At 41.7% G+C, this 27,578-nt stretch overlaps 1 protein-coding gene across 1 annotated transcript in view; it reads right to left on the bottom strand.

The window, feature by feature from the left end:
- MNAT1 (MNAT1 component of CDK activating kinase) overlaps nt 1-26,731 on the bottom strand; it is a 116,919-nt gene extending 90,188 nt beyond the window's left edge. Inside the window, exon 1 of the mRNA XM_066321621.1 lies at nt 26,607-26,731. Within this exon, the coding sequence (XP_066177718.1) occupies nt 26,607-26,695 (89 nt within the window). The 5' untranslated portion in view covers nt 26,696-26,731. The remainder of the gene's footprint in view (nt 1-26,606) is intronic.
- Between the last annotated feature and the right edge of the window lie 847 nt (nt 26,732-27,578).

The raw sequence follows: 27,578 nt of genomic DNA, 5'->3' as shown, positions 1-27,578 counted from the left end.
ACAGTGTGGGTGTATGTACACACGATGAGAAACAACTGAAAAAACAGCCTGGTGGAGCAATAACTGCATCACCCATGTCCAGGATAGCTCTGAAACCCCCATTGGTGTTCAAAAAACAAAGTGTAACAAAGTGATGCCCTCCCTACCACTAAACTTGATTGGTTTGAAATGACTGAGAGAACAAGTTGCCATGACCAAGTGGGAGCTCCTGCATAAATTTTGGTTTATGATACAATAAAATCAACTGTTTCTTTTCATTTAATTATAAATGAATGGCCAAACTCAAAGGTTAAGACATCATCTGCCATTCCCCTGCTGTCCTCTCCCACAGGCCAGGACAATATATGTGCAGCCACACAGTTATTTTTTAGGTTATTTTCCAGCCAGATAAACTCTCCCATTGGGTGCACCACACAGGTAGGTTACAGTTTGAACAAGATCCCTGAACTAAGATCCCAGGGACTTCCACTGGGTGGGAGGGCATAAAAAGCTGCTCTTCTCTTCCCACCCTCTGAAACAACAGCATCTAATGCTTTTTATTAGAATTTCTCCTTCCCTCCAAAGCTTTTGAAGCATACTGAGCTAGTTTATCTTGATCCGAAAGTGTAAGGAGAGAAAAAAGACCCAAAAAGCGTTTATTTCAGAATATCCTACAAGTTGCTTGATCAACGCACATTTAAAAAGCTGAGTCAACAGTCAAAACACAAGCAATGCAATAACACATGGGGTAGCAGACAGAGGGTAAATACCATTTTTCAGAATTGCTAAAAATAAGACAGCCAAAAGACCATAACAAATTATTTCAGAGTATTTTACACCAAGAACACAAGATTACTTTACAGCCAAGTCCTTCCACAACAGAAACAGAAGGCAATATGACTAATAAAAATTAATTCATGCATTTGAAACAAGTCACAGAGCCACTGCTCTTTGAGCTCATCACTTAAAGAGCATCAAGTAGAGAAAGTGGCAGCCTTGTACCAATTCAATAGCACCTCATGGCCTCCGTGCCATATGGTGCAGCCAGGAAAAGGCACGTGGAACCCAAGGCAGTAGCAGAAGAGCTGCTGGTGTTTGAAAGAGTCACCAGGATGTGAGGCTTAACCTGGAGTGATCAGAGTGGTTCTGGTCAATCACACTCAAAACAGATGAGCTCATCCTATAAATGCACAAAAAGGCAACTAGATAACCACAAGATTAGGAAGATTGGCTTTTCAGGAAAAACAGCAGAAAAAGCTACTGAACAAGTACAACCAACAGAGTAAATCTTCATACTGGAAATTGTACTTCTCATCAGTCACAACAGTGGGTTCTGGAATCAGAAACAACAGAACTAACAGGATGAAAGAGTAGTTTAAAAAAATTTAGTTTTAAAAAGTTTTCTAAGTTAACAAGAGGAAGATTTGATAACCTGATTGTTTTCAATAAGTAACCAGACTTGCTAAAGATGTCTCCAGTCTTATCTATGGACCTGGTTATGTGCTCTAATGACTGAAATCCTGAAACAACAATAGCTTAGGAAGAAAAATAAAAAAGGAGTGAGAAAATCTACAGCTATGTGCACCTTACAACAACTGGGCTATGCTTGTCTTCCTCTGCATTTTTTTTCAGTATTCAATCATCTGCTTCTTCTGCTCATAACAGTAATCGCTCTTAGCCATCAGTCTAAAGCAGTTTTCCCAAATTTAGCAGAAAATAATATTCTTCTATCAAAAAGCAAATAATTTATCTTATCTGGCATAACCCATAATACATGTATGTCAGAGACTCAAACTTGATTCACTTGGATCACTTTTTTTACACTGTGCAAAGAGAAAAGGAAAGACCATTCTGCTTGTCCTTGAGAGCCAATACAACACACAGAAGAAACTCGAGTAAGAATCTTCAGCTTGTCCTACTTCAGATACGACATGCAATTTATTACGGAGATATAGTCTACTAGCATGTAAAAAATCCTTTCTGCAGCAAAAGGTGGTGGTCACGACTCAAGAAATCATCCTTCCCTCCTCTCCAGTCCAATACAGCCTCAGGGAACTAGGTGCATTTCAAGGCTGCTGCCTTTTCAGTGAGACAGACCAAAAGCACCAGTAGCCTTTGAATACTAAGGACTCGGTAATATTTCTGCTGTTGAGATCAGATGGGTTTGCTGGACTAATGTAGGTAATTTTACATTATATCACAATTCCCTACTGAAATATCAATTGATTAGGACATTATTTATTCCCTGCCCTAAAGCACCATTTAGAATGACTTGCTAAATCTCTGTTGGCTTTACTATTGCAGTTTGAATAGCTGGACGTCAGAGAAGGAAGAATGATCTCTATGAACTCCTGTAATACCTCACAGAGCAGAGCCCAAATTATTCTGAACATTAAGCTGCAGAAAAACAAAAGATGCAACTCAGTAAAACTTTATTGCCATCTTTCACCAAATTCAAAATGAGCCTAGGCAAGTACATTTTTTAAAAAATGGTTTGACAAATCTAATTTTTTTTTAAACTAAACTTATAGGAGATGTAAAGAATGAACCCAAAACCAAGTAAAACATTTTCTGTTGCAATGGGTCTCTCATTTAGGATTTGCTGTGCCACTTTGTGCCTGAAGCTCATTTACATCAGATCACTTCCCAGCACTTTTGATCCACGGATGATCTTTTCGCATCACGGGCACCTTCTTGAGCTCTGTGCAGGGAGTTTCACTCCCTGAAACTGCACCACTGACAAATACAGGTTCCCCGAATTACAGGCTTAGCCTTCATTTCTGTAGCCTAACAGATTTTTACTGCACTTCCTTTAAATGCTTCTTTCTATCCCCAGTCTTAATTTTCTCCATTATAAGTGCAAAGACAATATTCATTAGAAAAATCCCACAGCAGCAATTCAGTTTCCCCACCTCCCTGGTCTCATTTGGGAATCTCCCACTTCCTACCAATTTTTAAGGGTCATTCCTCACTTCATTTTCACATAATCCCCAAACAACCATTATCACATCTTTTCTCAGCATGAGATAAAATATAGACTGTGCTTCATAAACAGTGGAGACCTTAAGATTACATTCTTGGTGGGACACAGCATGATAAATATTTCAGGGATGTCTTGAAATACCCTACAATATGCAACACGTGGGCAGTGAAACAAATCTCACAAAAACAAGTATATTTTGACTTATTAGGGAAAAAAAAAAAAAAAAGAAAAAGCAAAAACACACCAAAACCTCCTTCCCCCATCCCACCCTGGCCATTGAGCAGGTCAGGTTTCAATTTCCTTTCTAAGGGTGGCAGAAATCTCGACCTATTTAAAGCATGGTTGAGAACATTTTATGCATTTTAAATGTAATCATTCAAAAAAATGCTTCTTCCTCAAGCTCAAAAATAAATGGCAACTGCTATTCTAGTGCATTAAACCACTTGGTGAATGTCATGCAAACTTTTTGAAGCTAAATTGTAAGGTCATATTCAATGCAAGTACTTTTAGGTATTAAAAATAGGGAGAACGCGTCAGACCTTCATTAGCTGTGCTGGCATCTCAATCATTTCCTACAGACTGCAGGGAATAAAAACCCAGCCCTTACTCCAGTGAAGTTGGAGGGAGCTTCACAGGTTATCAAACACAAAGGACAAAGTGAGCAAACACATTACTCATCGTTGCAAAATGTAACACGAGCTGTTCCCTCAAAGTTGCAGCACATTTCAAAGAACATCATCACGATGAAAATTTGTGATGCATTTCTATTCCTTCAGTGTTTGTTAGTAAGAAAAGCAGCGAGGAGAATCAGTTGCACGGATGGAGCAAGAAGTGAGACAACTTGAATTAACAGAGGATCAAAGAGACAAAGGCAAAAAAGCTTTAACAAAATACTTTCTGTTCTTGTTAGGATTTCGCTCAGTCCCCATTCTGCCACAAACCACACAAAGCAGAACACCCTGGTGAAGTTACTCAGCAGCGAATGCAGAGGCTGGCACAAGAGGGAGGAGGACACATAGCTGCCTCCCCATACTGGTGGGATGATCATGATCAAATTGTTGTCAAATGATTGTCAGATAAATATACACAAATCTCTTCTTCATTATGTGAAGTTCCTCTCATGTACAGCAAATTCAGAGTACAGATTGTTGGGATTTTGTGTGTGGTTCATTTTAATGTGTGGAAATAGCCTAGAAGAGTATTTTTGAATGCTTGTTTCAGCATAAGCCCCACCTGCTCCCCTCTGTGGGACTGGGCTAACTCACTCGCTTTGTAGAATATTTTTGTTCATTCCTATCTCTGTGTAATGTTAATGGGAAAGAAAAGAGTTCTCCATTTCCATTCACTACTTCAGCTGTAAACATCACATAGACAACCAAACCCCACCATTATCCATGGTACAGCCATACCGTGGCTACATCCATATGCTTTGTGCCATCATAGCCTGCTACTCCCCCTGATTAACTCAAGAGCCATTGAAAACAAGTAAGGAAAAGGAAATTTGGCCCAAGATTCAGACGATCAGTTCCAGATAATATCTGAGTTGATCTGTTTAATCCAAACACAAGCTGAGGAGCACACCACAATGCTGCAGGTTCTCGCATAATAAACCACACTGCTCCATAATTATATGGGATCTGTGCACATATTCAACAGCAGCATTTATTTAGGCTCACAACTGTATTAATGGCTATGTGTAAAGAACATTGTTCCTGGCCTGAGAAAGCGTGTAGAGTATTTTCCCTATCCATATAAATCACACACAATAAATGCTTGATATTATCTAGAGCCACTAAAGCAGTCAAATTAAAACAAATCAGGTGAGAACACTCCTGAGCACACAACTCTAGGAAGTCTGGAATATGGGATTTTATGCTTTTTATATGCTCCTAGTCTCAATCAAATCGTAAGCTTGTACACAATAATGAAAGGAGTTTTTCATAATCACCCACTTGAAAAATAAAAATTAAAAAACAACCCACCTATTTTAAATGTGATTTTTTGATTCTAAAAATCCTTCCAGAAAGCAATAACTACTAGCAAAATCCATGACGACCAACGATTGGGAGATCCAGTGAAGACATAAAATAAAGCAAGGGACAAGTTTTTCAGAAAGCAATGACCCCTCCAATTACCAACATTTTGGGGTGCCCATGTAACATTGACCACCTCTGACTTTCTTGACCAAAGCAAGCTACACACGTGCAAAACAGTTAATTCTCTCTACCCAAAAATGAATTTCTAAGGAGATACCATACTGAAAAACTACTCTTATCACTTTATGATGCTGTTTTATATTCCTGCTATTTATAACACATTTTTGTTAATTTCTCTAAAGCCCTCAGATTCCCTTGAACTTCAGCTACTTCATTAACTTTTGGCTTTTAAAGGGCAATTCAAGCAGCTTCCACCCCCTAAAAACAAATGCAACATTTTGGAGAGATGTGTAAGGTGTTCCACAGTTCACCAGTATTTTCTCCAAGAAACATTAGGATGTTACAGAAAAGTGATCACCTTCCCTACTCTCACAAAGCACATAAACCAAGTTTACTAATACAAAATAAAACAAAAGGGATCCAAAGATAAGGAAAAGATGGATTGCTTGTAGATGCTGAAGATTGCACCCTGGCTATTGCACACAACGATTAAAGCCTCAAAAGAATCCAGTGAGGGGCACAGGCTGTGGTTCATGAGTCACGGTGCCATTGTGCAACTCAGATATCTGAAAAGCAACTACAGCTCAACTGAAAAGGCCATTTTTACAGCCTACCAGCCTAGCCAGGGCAGAAAACACCAGTGAGTGTTTTCCTTGGAAAACCCTGTAAAACTAGTTTGGTGACACCCACTGCCGCACAACCTGAATCCAATGCACAAAGTTAACCAGTTTAACAAAATTCCCCGGTGAAAAAACATGCTACAGTTGGTCATGGAAATCAGAAAGATCAGGCCACATTCCCAAGATGACTGAACCCAACAGAGAAAGAATTGCCCTGTCTGTTAGAGGTGAAGCAGAACCATCACCTGCTGCGTTTCCACTGACCCTCAGTTAACTGGGGCAGGGGGATGTCAGCCCCAAAACTGGACCCATTAACATACAACCATTGCCCAGGTGATTAGAATTAAATAAATGTGTAAATTAATTCAGTGCGCCTAGCGATATAATATTTTTTCCCCTCCTTTCAGGAGGCATTTCAGTGGCTCTTTATGCTTAGTGCCGTATCTCGACCACTACAATATGCTGAGCCTTCAAAACCATTTTGTATTAAAAAACAAAATACATAACTCAGAGGGTTTTAAAACATAGATGCTTATTAAAAAACACCCAAAGAAACTCCACACTAAAATATCACCTTAACAGCAATATATATTACAGCTTCCAGAACTGACAAGGACTCATGTGCAAAATTTTCAAGCAAGAGAACTCAAGCACGTGAAATACTGTGGTTTCTGCAGAAATCAGTATTATTAAACACTGCAAGGAGACCTCCTTGCTGACCAAGCCTTAAGTAATTTTAAGGCAAGGGAATGTCACTATGATCAATTTTCACCTTTTACCTGAAAGCGTTCTCATGGAACAAAGACTCTTCCCCACAAAGGAGTATTTCCTGCTGGTCATTCCCTCTTATCTGGCTGCTGAAGACCATGACCATGACAATACTGATTGCAGCACTCTCACTTCTCAGGGCTGCTGCACTTAAACCACACAGATAGAACCACACTCCACTGCTGCCCAGCCCGTACAGGTGGAATTAAATCCCAGTCAAATTCTCATAGGCTTTACATGATAAACTGTTAAAACTGTGGGAATGTGCGCAGTGGAGGCAGCTTAAACATAATACGGTTTAATTGCATAAAGATGGGAATGCACTAATAAGATAATGTATGTTTAGGTTCTGCTAGTGAGGCAGCAATTGTCACTCTGGGCACAAAGTCTGACAGTTCAAACTGTCACCAGCAACCTGCCTCCTACCCTCACCTACACAGCAATGAGCAGTGAAAAGACAAACTCATGCGATTTCTGCTCAGCAGCTTTATGAAAACCAGATTCAAGTGGGGCTAAATGGTCTATTAAATGGCCAGGCAAGAAAAGGTTCTTTGGGTTTGACAATATACAACTAAGTCACTTTTGAAATGCCCAAAATACCCATTTAACAGGCATGTTAACACTCAATACTTCATCATGGATAAGCCAGAAAGGTGTGGCTGAACAATAGCTCACAGCTTGTACATTCTCAGACATAACCTGTCAAAATGTGAATATGTTCAGGTCCTTTTTACCATGAAAAACAAAAGGTCTAATCCTTCAGTCAGTGACTACTGGGAGAGGTGAACTGGCTCTGGGAACTAAAGTCTCAAGGAAGAAGGGGAAACAAACCCCCAGTATTTGGTGGGCTTCATGGAGGTCCTGGATTCAGCTCCATAAACTTATTTGAACAGTCCCACAGGTATCACCAGTAAACAAAAAGCCCGTTCATTACTGTTTGCAAGAGCATGCCCCTCAAGACAAAGGCCTACTGAAAGCAAACAAGAAACCCACTACAGAGAAAGGACAAAAGAAAAAAAACCCAGATATAGACACTTGAGAAAACACTTAGTACATGCACTGGATAAATCCCATATAACTGGAGTTTTTGCTTTCCCTAGCAACACTGCATGGTCCAGCATGGTCTAACATTCACCTCTGCAGGCAGACTCAGCACTGAGGCCATCCTTATGCAACATAAAATGTAGAAAACTCACCAGAAACTACTTTTCACTTATTCTTTGCTAGAGACAAATACTCTCCAGTCTTTGTTCAAAAACAAATGCTATAATAACTAATTATTAGGTTTTAGACTAATATTAGATTACTTAAACTTAGATTACTAGAAGGAAACCTGAACACTCTCCTAGAAAAGTGTGAGCCTAAACTTGACATAAAACTTGGCACAACCAACCACAACCTGCTCTGTTCCACTCCCCATACCAGCAACAATTTTTTCACTACTAAAACCAAAAGGTTTCTCTTCCTGCTCTGCAGGAATGACTTATCAACCATCAAATTCACATGCAGCAGAAAAGCAAGGACAAGAATTGCATTGCCCAAGGGCTGGTCCAAGACATGGAGCCTCTCACTCCCTGTTCTGGAGTCAGAAGTGTACATATTTGTACAGACACTCACTCCTGGTTGTCCTTTCTGAAGATCACTTTGCTGCAAAGGTCACAGAGCAGAAATGCTTCCTCTGTGTTTCACAGCCTGCTGATGCCACCTGGGGAAAATGCGTCAAGCCAGTCACTCCCAGGGCATTAAAGAAAACCGGTTACAAGACAAAAGCCTTCCTCAGCTCTGAGGAGTGTTTACAAATGTGGTGAATGCCAGTGTGTCCCAGCATGCCAGCTTGAAAATAAGTCAGGCACCTGGCCCTTAGCACAAAAGGCTGACTCACCTGTACAGCACCTATTCCGCTTTGAAAAGACCCCAAGTTTAACACTCCTGGGGACACAAAGTACTTTCATGACGCTGATGGGAGTGTGGATTTCCTGCCCTTCTCTCCCTCTGCACACACCAGTGCAGACAGAAATTGTAGGATGGCTTCCCAAGCCAGGGGACGAGACAGATGGGAACAAAGATGATTCGCATACACAGGATGTCTCTGATACTGCACAAACACCCCCTGACACCAGTTCACCTCCTCTGTTCCAAGGGGAGGGTGAAAAAAACCACCAGAGAGATAAGGAGCCACAAATACTCAAATCTATGCACCACGGAGTTCTAACTCCAGCGTTATTTCCCATCCCATCCTGGAGCTCCACTGAAAACTTATGCATGAAACTGGAATACTTTACAGTGTCCCATACTTTAGCATGAGACACTGTATCAACTAACTCAGGAGGAAATTGTTTCTTGTTCCTACTATATTTTCACCTTCCCTGCCCAAATCTGTCTACTTTTTAGACAGCTCATTCAAGCATTTTTCCTTTCCATGCAGAGAACTGTGAGTTGGGACTCATGAAAGGTGTTCTGGCTACTACCAATGTAAGCAATGTTTAAAAAAAATAGAGAGAGAAGAGAAAAAACAGCTTGTTGACAACAGCCACAACACATCAAATATCAAACTTGCTTCACTGCCATTCCTATTAGCTTCCACATAGATTTTGCTTTGTATTATCTTCACATTCATTTATGTAGAGAAGAAAAATAGGCCAAACAAAACCTACCACTCTTATGAAGAACCATACTGTGCACCCTTCTGAGTAATCTCTCATACCAGCTTTTCATTCACACTGATGACATTACAAGTCCACTGTGAACTAAAATCTTGCACAAGTTTTGAAAGGACCAGAAAAAGATCTAAACAAGAAGAGATCTGAAAACTCTTCCCCCACTTCATGAAGAAAGCTGCCTCCTTCCCAACATGGCTCTTTTCAAATTGCAACACTTTCAGTAATCCACAAGTGATCCTTTTATTTTCAGGAGCAAACTTTACATAACACCAAGAGGCAGTTCCTTGCCATTTGTTTAAGTGAAATCCAAATCCAAGCTACACCGTGTTTGAGCAAAAGACAAATGGAGCCTCTGCAAGCTCAGGCTGTCAACTAAAACAAACATCTTAACTCCCACAGTAGGTACTGGGGATATTGCATGGGATTATTTGAGATCAAAGCTTTTTCTGCATGGCTGACACACACCTACACGGGCACTTCAGGCTGTAGGAATATTACCAGGACAGCACTCTTCTGGCACAGCACTGAAGTTATCAACAAAGACACATACTTCATACAGGTACTTCATACAGATTTATAGAATTATTTTTACTGGTATCAAATATGGTTATTACAAGAGCAAGGTCAAGTCTAGTCCTACTGTAGCTTATCCTATTTTAGATCTCCCCTGCAACCTCTACAACAGCACACATGCCCAGGAGCAGTACAAGGAACTAATTCAGCTGATAACTAGTCTAAAACCCTAAAAGGGATCACCTTCCTGAACTGATTCACCATTCAATGCCAAAATAAGGGTCGGAACACAAGGAAGGGATGGGCAGGTGACACAGGGAACACCTGGATTTTAATTAGCTGGAGTAACCTGGGAGGCTCAAGTGGAAGTCAACACACACCTGCAGCTGGTAATTTTTATTTGTTTTCTTAACCACACCACTTCTCTTCCTGTTGTCTTTACACATAAAAGGCATCACCAGTGATGTCTGATCATGTCCAAAGCATAAAAATATTTTACACCAACCTGGCCAGTAACAAAGCTCATTTGTGCAGGAAGCAGAATGTGGGGAGAGCCATAACATTTTGGGCCCAAGTAATGGAAAGGGTACAACCACAGACACCTGGCAAAGGCAAATGTCACTACACAAAATTTAAGACCTTGAGAGGTATCCCTGCACATGGCAGGGGCGTTTGGTACTAGATGACCTTAAGATACATTCCAACTCCTTAACACTCTATGATAAAAAAAAACTTGTAAAAATTCCAAAATTAAACTGCAGAGAAAAGCTGAAATATAACTTTCTTAAGTAATGCAAATACCCTTTTCTGGAATGCCCAGCAGCTACTCATGGGACTGGCACATTCTGAGTTTAACACTTTACATTAGGAGGCTTTCAAAAGGCTGGGGAAGCAGGCTGTGTATTTGAAGATGAAGTGTTGATGGAAAAGAAGTTCTACATTCCCCTTTCAGCACATATAAAAATGTAGAGACCCCATAAAAACCATTACGATTTTTCTCATCAGTAAGATGAGGCAGCACTGCTTTAATATCACAGGAAAATTACATGGGCATAAAAAGTTTTATATCAGGAATGCTAAAAAAAAAAAAAAAAGGAAGAAATCAATAATCCTCTTATTCATCGCATATGCTTGATATGTCCAAAAAGTAATGAAATAAAATATGGTGATTACAGCATAAAACACAACCTGCAAGATGAAAAATACCATTCTACATCAATAATAGTAACCTACCATATATACAGAGGAACCACACTAAGCCTGAGTCCTTATTTTGCAATTTTCTAACTTCTGGGCACTAAACTCTAAAACAAAGTTTGGAATGTAGCTTTTATGCACTATCTATACATTCCTCAACGGACTCCAGGTAACAATATTTGAATTTTCCTTGAAGAATCTGAAAAAAAAAATTCTGCAGATATTAGGAAAGAAAAATAAACAGTTTTATTAACATAATTGCTTCAAACTTGCAAAAAAAAAAATGCTCCCTCATCATGAAATGAAGTTAGACTTCTTTTGTTGGTGTATTTCTTACAACCCCTAGTCAAAAGCTGACCTAGTCAAACCAAAGACTGGCAAGTAAAAGGTCTGCTATCACTCAGAAGAAGATGAGAGACAGCCATTTAAAACCTTTGAACTGATAATATTTAAAGGGAGAGATGACACAAACTTACACGTCTCCCTCATCTCATTCACCTTCAGCTTCTACTGTAAATAGTCCAAGACAAATATGAGAAGTGACTGTATTAGGACAAACTCCAAGTCTGGTGCTATCAACTTATCTTAAATAAACTGTTCATCTGTGTGAAGTAAAATATTTAACAGAAAAACAACTGTCAGAAAAACTGATGTACATATTTTAGAAGTGAAAATAAATAGTAGGGGGTTGATCCTAAAAGCAATCATCACATGCAGATTGTTACTATTTCTATGGGCTACTTGCAGGAGTGAGGCTACTCTGGCAGTCAAGCACCTGATAAACCGAGCCAGTCTTTTGAAACAACAGCCTTGTCAATTAACACAGTTCCTTCATCCACTCTTCTGTTGAACTGCTCTGCATTCCAAACAGCTAGGAAATGGGAATTCTAAGTAGAAAATTGATTCTTTGTAATTAGCCATCAAAAATTCAGTAAATAGGGATATCAGTCCACAGTGGAAGTGTCTATCACTGATACAGAGCTGGCACTGCCAGGGTGAAGTCTCTAGAACAGATTAGCACAGCAAACATTCACTTTCTTACTTCAAGATATGTCAGATTTAATTGCCCACACCAAATCTGATGATGTAAGGAAAGAGTCCCTGAAAGCCTTGAAAATCATTCGGTAAAGCGTTCAGAAGGTAAAAAACCTGTGTTCTTGCAGGGCCATGCACTAGGGAACAAACCAGAGCAGGGATTACAACCCAGAGCACCGCAGGCACCACAGGCTGTGCTGCATTTCCCACAGCTTCCTTCCCCTGGGCAAAGGCTCCCGTGGCAGCACGACAGAGCTGAGGGCAGGAATGGCATCACCCCTGCCCCATTCTGGCTGCCTGTGCTCTCAGGGACCGTCCCCAAGCCGGTGCCAAGGACACTGCTCCAGAGCTGCACCTCCCAAGAGACTCCAGCCCAAAACCTCCGCTTGGTCTGCACCAAGGAGAGACCACCAAGGTCAAGAAGCTCGAAGTCTACTAAAGGTTGAATAAAATTGTAGGGCTGCCCCACACACCTGAAACAGTTCAGGATATCCATATAATATGCTCAGCATACTGTTTTCATTTGCAAAGCTGCTAAAAAGTGCTCTAAAATTTGGACTAAATACATACATACAGAAAAACATCCTGCTGGTGTAATGCTCCAAGCAAATCAATGCAAGAAAATAAGAACTGTCAAAAGAAACCAGGATACAGACATGTGCCATGCAAGTGCAGCCTCCTCCTGGTACTAAACTAAGATTTCTTTTCAAGGAAGTTAATAGACGAAACAAAGTTGCACAGTGCCAAGAATGATATTCATCCCATCCCTTCTTTCTACATTACTCTTTGTATTATTACAAAGGCAATAGTATGTGTAGTAGACAACATTTCTGGTTATTAAGTTTTATGTTTCTCTACTCAGTGGCATCACATTATATGTGGCCTTTTTCTGCAATTAACATCCAAAACACAAATTAAATATTTATGGATAAATGTCAATTATGATTATGAGAAACAATAAAAGGATCATAAATTAAATAATGCAGAGAGAACAAATAATATATTTTCACATGACCAAAACAATGTTTCAGTGTTAAGGCTTTCTTATTCTAATTGAAAACATAATTATGTACTCATAGGTGTTGTTATTGCATAAAATTTGGTAAACAATACCAATTTTTCAGCATTATGATTCACTCCCAGTAAGAAAAAGCCAAGTAAGCCTGCTTGCTTCTTCCAGCAGCGCAACATTATTGGATGCTTCATAGGTATCCTCCAGTTTGAGACTGCTCAGAGTGCAGTAGGGTATTTTCACAGCTATTCCTAGACTATTTCCATCTTCTGTAATTCATTATCCACAATACTGTGTTTTGTGCAGTATTACCAGCTCTCCCACATACCCAAAATATTTTCCCACTATTGTACTTTTTAACTAAGGAACTAACCCCAGGCTCGCTAAGAGATAAAAAATAATTAAATAAAAAACATTTTTTTTTAAAAATGCAAATAGTCCAACATGACAGTGGGACAACCACCTTGTTTTTTAAGGTCATTGCTTCTGTTTGCTGAGGCTGATTTTTTTTTTTTTTTAAATAAAAGGCCTAAACCAAAATATTTTTACCAAACTACCAAAAGCAGCCCAAAAGTCATCAGTGGCAACTGATGGAATTGTAAATTACATGGGACACACTGTTCACAAACAAATCAGATTTATGGTTATGTTCAGTTGTTCCTGTTACCTGAAATTAGAATTAGAAGCTCATTAAAAATGAATCCATTTCAGAGAATGCAGAGGCACAGCATTATATTGATGAAAGCTTCATTAAATTTTCAATGATAGAGCTGCTTCTATATTTGTGGAGGAAGGACACAACAGAAAGAAGTTGGGACAATTCTCCTTCAAGCAACTTTGCATCTTTCTCTTCTCCCTAGAAAACAAATGGATTTAAAAACAAAACATTGGACTAATTAGGTGTAAGAGAAAGTGACTGTAGCCCATTATATTCAAGGAATGGTCACTTTCAGGTCAGCATTCGTCTTGTATACATTTGCGAATTTTTCAACTGATACTCCAGAAGAAAGAAACCAGGAGAGAGAAATCAAGTTTGAATGATCAAGCTCATATAAAATACAGGCTCTGTATTTTATCTAAACTCAATGGCACCGTCACTTTTTAGAATGTTCACTTTAAAAAAAAACAGAGTATTGGAAATGAAGCTTTTCCTAGCAAACAGTAAGAGATAACTTCTTGTGCAAGCAGAAATGTAAATCTATTTATCAAAGTCATGCAGTAATGCAGCTTTGTTTTTACTGCAGAGACTGAAGCCAAGAAACAGATCTGTGACAGAAAGCAAACCACAGCCAAGCCCCACCACTCAACCAAATTTCTCATATTATCATTGGCAAGTCAGACAATTAAAATCTCCATATGTAACAGAGGCTACATGAAAGAAAGCAGAATCAAACACGCAAAAGTGAAAATTCAAGCGGTCTGATCCCTCTTGTGGTCGTGCACCACAATATAAATTTATTATATCTCCACATCGTGCTAGCCAGTTTCCTTTGGAAAGAAGGCTTATGCAATCAGGCTGCTACTCAGCTCCTCCCCTCAAGATCCATTACCTTATGTCAACTAAGCCAGGCAGCAGGATAGAGGCCTCAATGTCATGTTATTCCTCTAACAACCTGCATGATATATAGCCTGGGCATTACATATTTTCCTTGCAGTTAATGTGCATGGCCTGCCAGGCACCAGGATGAGGGATTGTTCTCTCCAGTTTGTTAGGACCCCACCTCTTTCAGCCTTTTGGATAGGCAACACTCAGCTAACACACACGGGCAATGCCAGTTTATCCTCAGACCTTGTTTATTCTGCCCTGCGCAAATCCTGCTTCGACACGTTTACTGTTTTCCCCCCCCCTCTCCAGTTTTCTTTGGCATTCACAGTCAGCATTAAATAACTGACCTTCTCAAAACCACCATGAGGTAGCATTATCCCCACATTACCAGATAAGGAAATTAAGCCACTATAATTAATGCTTGAAGCATGCCCAAATTTCACATTCCTGATTTGAGAGTGATTAGCATTAGCACTCTATAGGATTACCTCTGCTCAAAGCCAGGCTCCTAGGGAGGACTGGAGCAGTTGCACAGAGCCTGCACTTCCAAAGGGGCATCCCATGGGCACAGCAGAGCCCCTACAAAATGCTGCAGCCCAGGAACTTGGCCAACTCCACCTCAGAGCTCTGTACAACAACTCTAACACCTGGGTACTGCTCCAGCTCAGTGAGGGAACACAGGATCCGAGTTCCCTTCTGCACCCTTCCTTCTTCTCCTGGCCAAAACTTTTGTATCCAGGCTTGACTAATTTCCTTTTAGGGACCTACACCCCTTCACCACAATGTTCAAGCACACACACTCACTATCCTCACCTCTGACACTGTCACAGCCACGGCCTCCCCGTGCCTTCATCCTCCAAGAACTTGAAATCTTGCTACACACTTCTGGAGCTCCAGCTTTCCTCAGTTTTCCAAGAGTGTCCTAAATCCTTCCCTAGCCCAGACATCATTCCTTCTCTCAATTTCTCACGCAGCCATGTCCCTTTTTCCAAGCAAGTCTCCCTTGTGCTCTTTGCAGCTTCCTTTACTGACACAGTCAGACTGGGAGTCAGCCTCCCTTCTCGACCACGACAGCATTTCAGTTTCCCAGAGTGACAAGGTGTTTCCCAGCCACACCTTCCCCTTCCCTTCCAAAATCTGTCAGCTGGCAGCAAAGGTTCCCCCACAGATGCCATGCAATTTGGGCTCCCTAACTTCATCCCAAAAAACAAATCTCCAAGCGGCTGTTTCACTCACACATCACTGAGATCCTGCCCATGTGAAGGCAGCTAATTCTGCACACACCTCCTGTATTACCTTTCCCCAAAACCAGGCAGACAAAATAGAAATCAAGGGTTTATTTACCAAAAATTTGTTGCAAGAGTATAAAAGAGTATAAACTAAACAGTTCAAAGAAATGCAGCACTTCTAGGCTAAGCTCAACAGACAAGAATCTCTTGACCTCCTGAATTCCTCCAAGCTTGCTCAGCTGACAATGTTCAGCAACATCCCATCACCCTGGCATTGCCCTCAGTCCTGGTAACCTCCCTCTCCCCCTTTACAGAACACAACCATACTCCAAAACTAAAGATATCTTTTCATTTTTTTCCTAAAACAAGGGATCTTGGGGATTTAAAAGCAGCCTCCCATTTCTAGTTCACAGCACATCAGTCACAAGCTTATCAAACTACACAATTGCCACTGACAGTCTTTCCTGACGCCGTCCAGGGTGTGTGAGGATTATTTTTTTCAGTCTTTCAAAGCCTACAGATACCATCCTCAGAACAATCTAGACTCTTCTGTTTACACAAGGCTACTCATATACTCACAGTAAAAGTTACCTAGCCACTAGTTTCACCTGCAGATTGTTCAGCTCCTAAATCCCCACAAAGATATCGGGTGTTTTTACAGATTAAACACATGACACCCTCGAGTGAGACAAAGAAGTTAAACATTTGTCTGCCTGTACTTGTCTGGGACCAGAGACCTTCACCTTCACCCTGGCTCTGAGGGTAGCTCTTGCAATACATCTAATCCCAGCGCCAGACTTTCCTGTCCAGTTAGACCCATCACTTCCCATTCTGGCTCAGCAGTCTGAAGGTGTCAACATTGGCCAAACCACTCCCTTGCCTGTTGCTGTCTAGGAACATCAGCCCTCCTTTGCCACCCTGGCAGAGACTGGCAGTCTGGCCACACTTCTTGGAACTAATTAAAAAAAAACTGAAGAGCACAACATTCTTGGGAACTTTCACCTCAACACTCCTTCTTAAGAGGAAACCAACAAAATACATTTCTTCTCACTCTGTCCCATCCTACTACTTCCTAACTCTCAGCAGAGCCACTTAACTTCTCTAAAATGTTAAAGAAATTGTCATGCTCATGTTAAGCCCAGGATTCTGCAACTGCTTAGACATAATCTAACCTTAGTGCCAGCACTGAGGCAGGACTGTGTGGGCACAGCAAAAATGCTTACCTCACATTTCTCAAATCGAAGCCAAAATATTTATCAGACGTGACTTCCTCATTGCTCCTTTGTGACAGAGCCATCTTGCTCTCACTGGTCTGAACTTACCCACATTCCACACAAAAAAACCCTGCAAGAATTTCCTTATATATTCTCTCCCCCCATATGTTATATTCAAAACAAGAAGAATAACCATTTAATATCATTTTCAGACTATCAAAAATATTTTTAGCTATGACAAAGTTTAATTTAGTCACTTATAACAGCAGTTCCTGTTAAGATCTTTTCTCACATCTGGTCTCACCAAAATTAATTCTTGCAAAGTACTTTTTAAAAAAGAGAAACAAGGTAAATGTCTTTACAAAATTCAGATCACTATTATTTGTGACTTTTATTGCAGCCAGAGTGGTCTGTTAGGAAACATCCACCGTTCCCTGCGTATCATCAAACCAAAGGAGGGAACCAGGAACATGAAACTGAAGTGTCCTCAGTGCAAGCTCAGCACAGTGCCTGTCCCACAGTCTGTTACTTTCAGGCAATTGTTTCCCTTATTTCCTCACCAGGTATGAACAGTGGAGTACTCAATTCAACTTTCAAAATGTTCACCTGGCTTTTCTTCAAACTTCACCTTCAGTTGTCCAGGAGGGAGGAACAACCAACCAAAGCCCCAAACAAAGAGCATGCACACAAATGCAACTTCTGAGTACTCCAACAGGGCACTTCTGCATCTGCCCTCCTGTGAATTCACAGTCACCAAGACACACGAGCTTTCTAAAATGACTCAGGAAGCTATTTGCTTAATTTCATAAATATTAAACCTATGCATATGGCTTATTAACATCTGACAGCTAATGGAACCACACAGAAGCAAGCTCATTGTCCTTTCTCCTCACAAACCCACAGAATTATTGGCTTCAATTAAAATGAAGTAGATGCAATTAAAAGAAAGAGAAAAGAAAAATCTGTATAATATGAAGTTGTTTAAATAGCTCTTGTGTTTGGCTTCTTTTCGAGAAGCACTTGTTTTCACCACAGAGATATACCACACACCTGTGTCAGACCATTACTACAGTCACCCCTAACAGGGTAAGCATTTACCCAATCTAGAAAGAGCCAAGCACGTTGGAAGACTCCTCAAGCTGGGTACCCAAACCCATTTCCAGGAGCACAGAATCACAGAATGGTTTGGGTTGGGACCTTAAAGATCATCTCACTCCAATCCCCTGCCATGGGCAGAGACACTTTCCACTAGAACAGATTGCTCAGAGCTCCATCCAGTCTGTTCTTGAACACTTCCAGGGATGGGACAGCCACAGCTTCTCTGGGCAACCTATGCCTGAGCCTCACCACCAGCACAGTAAAGAATCTTTTTCTAATAACTAATCTAAACCTGCTCTCTTTCAGTGTGAAGCCATTCCCCCTGTCCTGTCACTGCATGCTCTTGTAAAGTCGCCAATCCAGGCTGCAGATTCAAACAGACTGAATTTTCAGAACCAAGGAAAAAGAATTTACTTTTCCATTTACTGACTGGAGAGACAGGATATAAACAACAGCTCTCCTTCTGCCAAGGTCACAAGGAGCAGAACCATAACTTAAATTTCCAAAAACTACTTACAGGGAATGAAGAGCTCTGTGAGCTTTGCTAAGCAGACAAGAAATATTACCAAGCAGACATGGCAATTGAGAGCTCAACAGAGAAATGAGATGATTTTCTAAATATGCCAATTTTAAAACAAAGGAACTAAACTGGAGCATTAACACCACCAGAAGTATCAAGATCACGACTTGGAGCCAAATGTAAAAGCAAATATTCACTGTCAAAACTAGATGGCAAAAGGAAATAACCTCTTGGGTATTTCAGCAATGATCTAATCACCTCCCATGACTAACTTGCAGATACTTTGGAAAACTAATGGGATAGAACTGGATCCAAAGAGCATCTAATCCCAATTAATAAAACCAGGAATAACTCAAAAAAGACAAAGAAATATGACCTAGATTTTTTTATTCCCTAAGAAGTCAGGAAAAAGCTTTCTTTCAGATGGAATACATCCCATTTAACATAAAAAAAAAAAAAAAAAAAAAGCTTCTTCCTCTGAAGAAGCAGACAGGCTTTGATCGTGCAATTACTTCAATCAGGCATCAGTTAAAATCTCATAGTAGATCTGACAAAATCAGTAAAAACCCTCCTGATCTGCCTCTCAAGCCACACAGAAGGAACTAAGAGAATTCTCTCAGAGATGGAAATTACTGGGAATCAAATACATTTACACAGTTTTCCTTACTTACCTCCCCAAAGCAAAGTAGGTATTTTCAGGACTGCACCAAATTCCTGTTCTGGTTGAAATTTTCAACTGCCTGTAGTCCCAATCCACTTTAATCCACTGAGATTATTCACGCTTTACATACAAGCAAAGATTTACCATCCAGGAATATAAACTGAGGTGTGATATGGTAATAACAGGAAAAAAATAAGCCTCAGAGACAAAGGAGAACACTTGCACCCCTAGATAACTTTTAAAGCACAAAGCTTCACAGAATGCTTAAAAAGGCTAAATTAACATTGTGTCATAGGAAGCTCCTTCCTTCCACCCTATTCCTACCTCATTTATAGACACAGATTCCCACAGATGACCTTGCACACCCCTGATGTCTGACTAGTCATTCACAAGCCACTTCAACTTGCTAGTTCTGTACAAACAGCATTAACTGACAAAAAAAAAAAAAAAAAAAAAAAAAGATCATTTTTTGCCAGGTTAGCACACTGGATCAGCTCCTGCAAGGGTCTGCTAAGTACCAAAGCCTGATAGCTCTTTTCCTTGTGCCTGCTGCCTGCTCACAAATATTGAATCCACACTTTCATGGCTGAACCAGCACACTCATATTTGTTTGTGCTCCAAAGCCCACACACCACTTTTTTTGGCCTAGAAATCACATATATCACAGCCAACCTTTATGTTTACAAATGACAGCCCTGAATCATTGTCCTTGTATATCTTGCACTCAAGGTATTTTCTTTAGAAAAAAAGCTTGCCAAATAAAATTCAAATGCATATTTAAGTCCCCATAATTCCCACGTGCCTAAATTAAAAGTTACAGGTCTGACAGATCTTCACTGCCTACCTCTAGTTTAGAGTTCTTCACTCAAGCTCACTTGGCTGAAATACAGTTTTATGTTATTTTCTACAGTCTCCAGGGCTTCCCCCCATCCTAGAAAAAAGGCATTTTCTTGAACCACACTGCAGAGAAGAATGCAGCAGGAAGCCAAGCCATCCTTTCCCTTGGAAGGGGTTTAAACAAGAATATTCCAAACTGTTTTCCAACAAGTCCAGCCCCACGCGCTGGCATGAGACCCCATTCCCCTGAATTCCCCACGGATGTTCCTACTTTTACCTCCCAGGAAATCTGACAGCCACAAAACTCCAAAAGCTTCTGACACGAAAAGAAACAGGCAAATAATGTAACCTCTGTTTCTTCATCTTTGCAGCCGTTAACATCGCAATTAGAGCTCTCCAAGGATGCACTTCCCCCCTAATGAATCCCTGGAAACACCCTAACAGGGTGCAGGGCAGATTAGAGAATCCCCACAACACAACTTGGTGAATTGATGTCTCCCCTGAGCAAGACAAAGCTGGGCCTAGAGACAGTAAGCTTTTTTACACAGTCCTCGTTTTGAGGCCTTATTAACAAATTAAATGAGAAATAAATATATCTCCCTCTGGGAACAGGCGAAAAAGAACCCTACATTTTAGTAAGGAACCCAGACACCCTTCCATAAGTCTCCTGAAGACAAGAAAGAGACCAGAAAAGCTGATAACACAGCAAGTTCATCAACTACCATCTAAGACTGTGGCAGTACATGAACAATCCCAAAACCTCCAAACTGGCAGCAGCTGAAATTGAGATTCCCAGTTTTCTGTGGAGGCTGCTCTGGTCCCCTAGCCCTTATCTCCCAGAGATGTCAAGCTTGGAAAAGTCCCTTTGCTGAGACAGCACAACAGCTGGAATGACACTGGGGAAGAAAAGGAGTTTCTCTGCATCTGCTGGTCTGCAGACACCCACATTTCTTCTCTCTACAAGCCAGGATGGCTCACAGGTAGCTGGAGCACCAGGACTGACTCCTAACAGAGAGCTTTACATACCAGTTTCCTTCCTGCTCCCTATAAAAGGCAGTGGGATAACAAAGGTGAACCAGCAGTCCCAATTAACTACCTTTTTTTACCTAGCATTTTTGTGTCTCCTTGTTGGAGACCATATGGTCCAAGTTTACAGCCAAGAATAAATCTCTTTACCCATTCCTGTTTGCAGTAACAACCTTAACGTTCTTTTAATGCAGGTTTGGGTGGATGCAATTCCTTTCCTCTTCATGTAAGTAAATCAGTGGGATATGCTTAACCTGCCTCCTAAAACTCAACACAGGCCATGAAATCCAAGCAGGCAGAGTAAAAGATAATTCATGGTCTCAAGTGAAGCCAGGTGGATTACAATTCCATTGGCAAGCACGCACCCAGCATCTGCATGCTTAGAAAAGACTCTAGGAATTGTCCCAAAAACCAAAAATTGTCATGCATGCACAACGGATTTTGAAAGCAATTCTTGAGTGAACTTCTAAAAGATAGCAAAGCTATCAAGGCACCTTAGAAACTAAGGCATTACAGGTCTCTAATCAAGCATTGCTCCATAATTAGACACACTTTTCTCTGCACGAAAGGTTTTTTTTTAAGCCAAGTATCTGATGCCTTGAACCTCTGTTATACTTAAGAAAATAAACTTTAAAAGACATTCATTATTCTTGAACTAAGCATTTCCTTACTAACTCCCATCCTAGAACAACTTTTAACTGCTAATTTATCATCCTCCTTCCCAGTGACAGGGAAGATTTATAGTGGAAAAGGCTTATTTAACATTACTCTGATGCCAAAAACACATGGTGTTATACTTCTGGCAATATTGGTCAAGAAGCAATAACCACAGAAAAGAAATTACTAAGAAATAAACAAAAAAAAACCCATTCCCACAATTGTAAGACTTGGTAAGATTCTCTTGGAATAAACTGCAGTGGAATCCCAAGCTGGAAGTTTTTTATAAAAGACCAAATGACTGGTTTCATCCTCTTGTAGCCACGTGTCCATCCCTTATCTCCACTGCAGCACTACTGGGCTTATCAGGACTCTGATCCTATTCTGCCACAAGCACATTCCAGAGCCCCACTGCCCATGGGAGAACTGCCCATGCCACAAGTGCAGCATTAGGAGAAAGTCACTCTGAGTTTTCTAACACAGGGTCAAGCCACTGACACGGGAAGAGATGCAAAGGATGAGAGAGGTGAAGTGCTACCTGCACACTGCTGCCAAAATCCAGCACCGGTGTGATGGCAGGGTCAAGGTCACAATGAGGAAAGGGATAGGAGGCCAGCACAGGGATTTTCACACACAGCATCTGCCTCAGACAATTTTTAAATTAATGACATGAGGAAGAGGAGAATGAAGCGCTAAACCTCCAAAGCACAGACTTTCATAGCAAGAAGAATGTTCACTGCAGCCATTGGTCAAAAAAGAAAGAAAAAACAGGACATCTGTTGGCCAACAAGTTCTCAGATTGTCTGAGGTGTGTTTTTTTATACACGAGGTGAGAAAATAAACCATGATAGAAGGAATGGCTCTTCTAATTTCATTCTAATCAGAGGGCAAGAAACACCTAAGAACATGAAAGTGGAAACAAGCTGGCTCACAGAAGCCATAAGAAGACAAACCTCACAGTTCTTCAGAAGGGAAAAGAAACTCACCAAATGAATAAAATGAACTCATGGTAAAACCACAGGCTTTTTGAAACCCAGATGAAACAAAGATCTGAAGCTTACAGACAAATCATCTCAGCTAAGTAAAGGCTCTTCAATATTTTACAAGTCAAGGTATTTTGCACAAGTACAAATCACATCACTGGGGGTCACTTCATTAAGTGAACAGCACAGAATAGGAAAGAAACTACCAGGAAGCACCACTGAAAGTAAAATGAAAATACTCCTTCAGAATGCCTGCAATGCAAGAAAGAGCAGCTGAAGCAGGAGCACATTAACCCACTATTCAATGAGAGGGAAAATCTCTAACAGATGATGCCAAATCACTTGGGGCATTTTCTGCATCAATCTCCACTCAGTAAGATGGATTAGCTGGCTAATGTAACTCATAGCACAGCAGAAGGAGCAGGAGCCCAGGCTAGAACTGGGAAACACATTACAGCAACTGCTCCAAGCCTCCCGAGCCAGCAAAGCCACGACTCTGAATTTTCCATGCAGATTTATCGGCACCCTTCAAACAAAAAGCACCATAAAGGCAATGTGCTTCTGCAGACAGCTTAATGAGCTTCCATAAACCCACGGACTGTAGTCCATAAACCTGTGGACTATATCCAGAGGTTACAGCGTTAGGAGTACTTCAAGGTTTTCAAGTCTGGTAGATGTAGTATTTACCCTTTGAAAACTGACAAAAGCAGTTTTGGATCATCTCTGCTTTCTGCATTAAGTTCCAACAACCTAAAGAAGGACTAAAGTACCTGCCTCTGAAGAGCAGGAGACATGTACACAGCAAAACACAGACCAGAGTCAGGCTTACCATCAGATCCTGGGAAGATGCCAAAATAATCTGAGATAAAAACCTATCTCCTGCATATTTCAGATAACAGAGCAGATGAGATTCAACATATAATTTCTTAGGAACAAATTGTATCAAAGGAATATAATTCCTTCCAATGGCACAATAAAAATATACATAGTGAAACAGCAACTAGAGGCAATACAGTTCTGGTATAACTGGACTTTTGACACCTTTAAACTGACAGTCACATAATCTAAACAAAAGCGGAACGTACTGAAGTAGTCAGACATGATTAGAAACCCACACCCAGAGATAAGCTATCATTATTTCAGTCAGAGGGAAAATTGGTAGCAAGCCCATTCACATGGTTCTAATCTTTTCACATTCTCCACTGTTACAGAAAGTAACCAGGGGAAGAGGGTCATTTAGCAATGAACTTACTGCAGGCAACTTCATATTTTGCTCTGCCTCACTTGGATTTCTTATGGTCACAAGCAACAATTCCCAATATCTCCCAGACATTTTGTTCACAAGCCACACATCCCTGGAAAATACCAGGATGTTAACAGAGAAGGACCTCAGCTTCAAAAATTTGGCTGGAGGGTCTCAGAATACAAAGTCACTTGAAACAAGTGCAAAAGTCACCTGAAGTAACAAGTTGGTTAACAGAGCAAAGAGGTAATAATAATCACCTGCACAACATAACATGGAAAGCAAGCTTGAATTCTGTTCTGCCCACAGACATGTTGAGTGGTAAAGTGTTAAAGAACTGGGGGCTTATGCTCAACATAAATCAAAGGTAACACTGCAAAAAAAAAAAAAAAATACATACATCAAGATGCATTACCCTTCCTGGATGAAATGCAGGTATGAAAAGAGCACAAAATAATGTTGACTCTGGCTGTTGTACTAACAACTCAGATGGAACACTGTGTCCAGCTCCAACAAAATGCAAACCAAGTGGAAAAGGCCTAAAAAAATCCCAATGAGAATAGTCCCTAAGTGTAAGAAGAAAAAAATTACTGAAGAGAGGAGACTAAAGAAATGGGATTTCTTCAGAGGGAAAAACACAAAGGAGAAAGCCCTCAAAATATTCCAGACATTCCTACAAAAGAGAAGTAATAAAGAGTTCACAAATGCATAAAATTCACAGTAGAGTTCTTAAATGCTTCAATTATAGCAAATAAATTTAGATTGGAAAGTAGGAGTAGCATTTTCAATGCTAAGAACTGCAAAATACCAATATAGATTGACTAAGGATAAGTCTTCATTAGAAACGTATGTTAGCTCATTTGCTTTGGGAGCGAATTAAACATTCCTTGTGACTGAAATACAGTGAATCTACTAGAACAAGTGTCAATTACCTCCTTTCACTCACAGGTGGGTCATCTGAGCTTCCAGCTCCTGGATGAGTTACTACGGAAATTTATTAACTATTACTAAGAGACAACTTCCAGCACAAAGGCTTTGTAACACCGTATGGAAACAATAATAGATATACAACCCTGAGGGAGCTCTCGGAAAGAAAACACAGAGCAAAAGTGGTACATTTGAACCACATCGAGATGGAGAGTCCTTAATTACAACAAAAACAAACACAGAGATCCTAGTCTGCAGCAGAGATACAACCAACAAGAGCTGGGGGAAGCAGAGGCAGCTCTTGTGCAGAAACAAGCAAGACAAGAACATCAACCCCAAACACGGTGTCAGCAACTAGACCCAGTAAAGCAGAAAACACCGTTAATTGTTTTAAGCAAAACTCAGCTACAAAAAAAAAAAACGCCCAAAACAACTGAGAACCAAAGCAGGAGAGCAAACTGAGACATGCTGTCCTCTGCTGGAAGCAGGTCTGGAGGAGCCTGAAAGCACATCAGGACCACTTTGACCAAGTCCTTTGATCTTTGGTGAATACAAGATCGAGGCATCAGTTTACACCCAGTACAGCTTTGCCTAAACGGGGCTGTTGACTTCTGAACCCCAGCTAAGGCTACTGCCCCTGCACAGACAGCACTGCTGTCACCAAAGGGACACGCCTGAGGCCACCTCTCCCACACCACCACACTGTCATGGCAAGAGAAGGGCTTGCATGACCACAGGGAACAGAATGAAAAGTAACACTTTTTTTCCTATGACAATAAGATAAATCCTTTCTTGTATTCACTTCCTTCATCCTGTTCACTTACAGCAATGTACCAAGGCAAGCAAAAGCTCTTAGGCCGTATCTTTTCAATGCAATTCACACGCAGTTTAAAAACACACATATCACAGGGAAGATGACAAGACAAAAATAAAAAACATAGAAAGGGCTGCTACTGCAGTACTGGACTTCTATGGTGTACATCCAGAAAGAATTTAGAGTGCAGCCTGTGAAACTTCCACACTAACAAAGGATGGTCTCCAGATCTGAAAATTAACAAGTTCAGGCTATTTGTGATTTAAATCAGCAAAGAGCCAGTGCTGGCTACTGTCTAAGAGTTGAGTTTTAGGTAAAAAGAAAAAAAAAAAATTAATGACTGTTCTTGGGAAAAAAAAAAAAAAAAACAAAAAAACAAACACGAACGAGTTAAGACTACCATCAGTACAGGTTCGCAAGAGGATTTTCCAACATTTAAACCAGCACGATACCTTCAGCACTCTTCATTCAGCAGAATTAGCACATTAAAAGAATACAACAAAACGCCATTTTTCTTTACTACTCAAGCACAGTTTTAAACACGAAGTGTTTAACTCCATGTGAAATGTATTTTTCCCCGCGTTCCCCGCTTCGCACCCCGAAGCGTCGCAGCCCCGCGGGACGGGAGTGTGTCCCGAGCTTACGCCGCGTCCCGTGGGTTCCTCCCCGGGAATTTCACTGCAGAGATGGTATCCAGAGCAGCGAGTCAAACCGGACCCAGGCCGGGCTGACACGGACCCTCCGGGGAAGGAAAGGGCGGCCCGGAGCCGCCTCGCAAACGCCGCCCGGGTCTGGCGGAGCCGGTGTCGCCCCCGCCCCGGCCGGGGCAGTGACCCCTGTCCCCAGGCCCCGCCGCCCGCTGCCCCGCAGAGCACCCCCGCAGAGCTGCGGGCCGCGCCCGCTCCCCCCGGGGCCCGGCGCCACTCACAGCGTGTGCCCGCAGACGTTCACCATCAGCTTCAGGGAAGGGTTGCGGTACTTGGTGGTCTTGCAGCGCGGGCAGCCCAAGTCGTCCATGGCCGCTCTCTTCCCTCCTCCCGCCGCGCCTTCCGCCTTCCGGTGCGGCCGCCAAAAGGCCCCGCCGCCGCCCAGCGCCGCCCCGCGCGTTCCGCACGCGTCCCGGCCCCGACACCGCCCGCCCGAGCGGGAACGAGCCCGGGCGGCAGAGCCTGCCCGGCGGCGGGGCTGGGGGTCTGTCCGGGCCCCAGAGCTCCGCCTGTGACAGGGACAGACGGAGGACACTTGCCCATGACCAACCAACAGGAAGCACAGAGTCAATTACTTCGGGAAAGACCACCGTGTGAACCAGACCATGGCACTAAGTGCCACGTCCAGCTTGCCCTTAAACGTCTCCAGGAATGGTAACTCTACCGCCTCCGTAGACAGCCCACTCCAATGTTGAATCAGCCTTTTCGCGGAGAAATTCCTCTTAATGTCCAACCCAAACCTCCACTGGCGCAGCTTAAGACTCTACCCTCTCATCCTGTCTCTGGTGGCCCGGGAGCAGCGTCCGACCCCCACCTGGCTACAGCTTCCTTTCAGGGAGTTGCAGACGGTGATAAAGTCATCTTTATTTATAAGTCTCCTTTTTCCCCATGCAAAATACCCCCAGCTCCCTCAGCCGTCCCCCATAGGACTCGTGCTCTAGCCCCTTTCCCAGCTCCGCTACCCTTCTCTGGACTCGCTCCAGCACTTCAATGACTTTCTTGAAGTGAGGGGCCCGGAAGCGGACACAGCAAAACTCCCTCATCCCCAGCAACGACAGCACAGCAACGGGAGCGTTTTAACCCTTCCCCTTCCAGGGAAAGCCGCAGGTGACGGAGCCGCCGCTTCCCGGGGGCTCCAGGTGGGGACGGGAAGGGAGGGAGCGGAGAGACGAGCGCGGCCGCTTGATTGACGG

Source organism: Sylvia atricapilla, chromosome 6 (genome assembly GCF_009819655.1).
Source record: "Sylvia atricapilla isolate bSylAtr1 chromosome 6, bSylAtr1.pri, whole genome shotgun sequence".
NCBI lineage: Eukaryota > Metazoa > Chordata > Aves > Passeriformes > Sylviidae > Sylvia > Sylvia atricapilla.
This window is presented reverse-complemented; position numbering and strand designations above follow the sequence as displayed.